The sequence below is a fragment of the Theropithecus gelada genome, chromosome X (genome assembly GCF_003255815.1).
Source record: "Theropithecus gelada isolate Dixy chromosome X, Tgel_1.0, whole genome shotgun sequence".
NCBI classification, from domain to species: Eukaryota; Metazoa; Chordata; class Mammalia; order Primates; family Cercopithecidae; genus Theropithecus; species Theropithecus gelada.
Window position 1 is genome coordinate 137,780,881 of NC_037689.1, and position 2,490 is coordinate 137,783,370.

At 45.6% G+C, this 2,490-nt stretch overlaps 1 protein-coding gene across 1 annotated transcript; it reads left to right on the forward strand.

Moving 5' to 3' along the window:
- Positions 1-609: 609 nt before the first annotated feature.
- LOC112614986 lies at positions 610-1,381 on the forward strand. The gene is made up of 2 exons (XM_025371609.1): positions 610-793; positions 979-1,381. The coding sequence occupies exons 1-2, from the start codon at positions 650-652 to the stop codon at positions 1,288-1,290; spliced, it is 456 nt and encodes a 151-aa protein (XP_025227394.1). The 5' UTR covers positions 610-649; the 3' UTR covers positions 1,291-1,381.
- Positions 1,382-2,490: the final 1,109 nt, after the last annotated feature.

Genomic DNA, 2,490 nt, shown 5'->3' on the forward strand with positions numbered 1-2,490 from the left:
ATAAAGTTTTATGAACACTGAAATTTCAATTTCACATAATTTTTACGTCATAAATTATTTTGCTTTTTTTCTCAACCATTTAGAAATGTAAACAAACACACACACACACAAAACCTGTCTTACTTTACAAACCATACCAAAACAGATACAAAATGGAAATTTGTTTGAGGGAAGTGGAATGATTCATATTTTGACTGAGAATTAAATAAGGCCACTGTACCTTGGAAGGATTTTAGATAAGACATCCAAAATAGTAGGTCATGGTAAAGGGTGGGAGAGAACAGAATGGACCACTGACTAGGGGTGGCTGTAGGGAATGCCTTTAAGGAAACACCTTCTCCCTGCTATGTGACCCACCAGAATTGAACATGGGGAAATGATGGGGGTAGCAGGTCATTTTGAAATGGACCTTCAGGTAGTATTGGGGGTGAAAAAATCCCCTTTCTCTGACCACATTTTGGCCACCCTAGCAACACCACCCCCCAGAGGTGTCAGTGCTTTGTGATGTCCAAGCCACCCCAGGACTACCATTGGATAGGAGTGCCCCATTCTGACCAAACAAAGCTGAAGGGTGGGGCTCCTCATCACCCAGGGCTGGGTATACATAAGGAGGTCAGGAGCATGGGGTAGACCACTGGGAGGCTTCAATATGGCTAAGGAGACCCACACACCAGTGAATCCCAAAGAAAATACGAAACAACCAATTGTAAGCACGAAAAAGCCAACCCCGAGAACCAAAGAGAAGAAGGAAAAGAAGAACTCTTGTCAACAAAAGACCAACAAAACTGGCAAGGTCAGATGACCCTATCCTTGTTCCTTCTCTCCCTCCCCTCTATTCTCTCAAGGCCCCTATCCTGTCCTTGCCTAGCACACTCCCCTCCTCAGCCTGCACTCCTATCCATGAAGCTCCCCTTGCTACACAACCTCTTTCTCTTCCCCTAAACCAATGTCCTTCTGGCTCATGTGTTGTCCTTCCAGGTGGAGAAGAAAATCACAAAGGTAAAAAAACCCCTTCAAAGGAATTCAAGAAAGAAAACTCAATCACCTCCTTCCTGCTCCAAAAAGCCTAGGATAACAATGAGACCAACAATATTTGTGTGTCACCACAAGCAGAATAAGACGCAAACTAAAACTCAGAAGAGCAAGCACAAAATACAACGGAAAATAAAAATCACAAGAGCAAGCCCAGAAGCCATTGGCAACAGCAAACCATCCCAAGTAACCATCTCTGCTGCCAGTAAATGCAGAGCCTGGATCAGAAATGTACAACTAGCAACAGCATCTCCATAGGCAACTCTGGGGAATCACCAATCACATAAAGGCCGAATCTGAGACCAAGAGTGTTCCACCATGTTGATGAACGCAATAAAATCAGCACAATGTGAAAAGATGATGTGGACTTTGTCTGTAGTGGGGAGGGGGTTAAGGAAGAAAAACTGGTAAGAGGGAGAAAGGCAGGGTCCTGCATGGTTGGGGGCCAGACCAACAGGTATACAGTTAGCCATCGGGGGGGATAAGGAGTGGGTGAGGACTAAGAAATGAAGACTAATGAACACTTTGCCCCCAAAGACAAGAAGAAAAAGGGTTTTGGTGTTTCTACATGTATTTAGAGTAGGTGTGGGTAGCAACATCAAGGTCTGAATTCCCAGAACCCAGTTAGGAAGAGGGTTTCATGTGTGATGTGTGTGGCAATAACACACCGCACAAAAAGACACTAAAACCACCTCCAGGTCACCCGCGTCACAGTGGTGTCTGTTGTACCCCACACTATGCTGTAAGCAAGTAAAGGCCCTCAGGAGGACCCAGAACTCATCCTGTCAAGAGTCACTCCAGCAGCCTGAAAGACAAATAGTGGAGTCTGGAGGCCACAAACCCAGCGCTAATTAGGCCACTTTCTTGTTAAGTAGCTTAGGATGGAGCAGTGGCCTACCAAGCGTGGGGGCAGTGGCAGAGGTCTGCCCACTTGCTGGCCATAAAGAGAAACATTGTTTTGCAGAGAATTTTTTTTTTTTTTTTTTTTTTTGAGATGGAGTCTTGCTCTGTCGCCCATGCTGGAGTGCATTGGCCGGATCTCAGCTCACTGCAAGCTCCGCCTCCCGGGTTTACGCCATTCTCCTGCCTCAGCCTCCCGAGTAGCTGGGACTAGAGGCGCCCGCCACCACGCCCAGCTAGTTTTTTATATTTTTAGTAGAGACGGGGTTTCACCAGGTTAGCCAGGATGGTCTCGATCTCCTGACCTCGTGATCCACCCGTCTCGGCCTCCCAAAGTGCTGGGATTACAGGCTTGAGCCACCGCGCCCTGCCGAGAATTTTAATATAAGAATAATAAAACCCAGTAAAAGTCAGTCTTTTACTTATTAGCATCACATACAAGTTTTCAACTTTTCTCCCCCCACATCCTCTTTTGGTCTGAGCTGTAAAAGATTGCTGTGGTTACATTTAAGCTTGAAGAAAATCTATGTAAGGTGCAAATTCGCTGATTTTTAATAT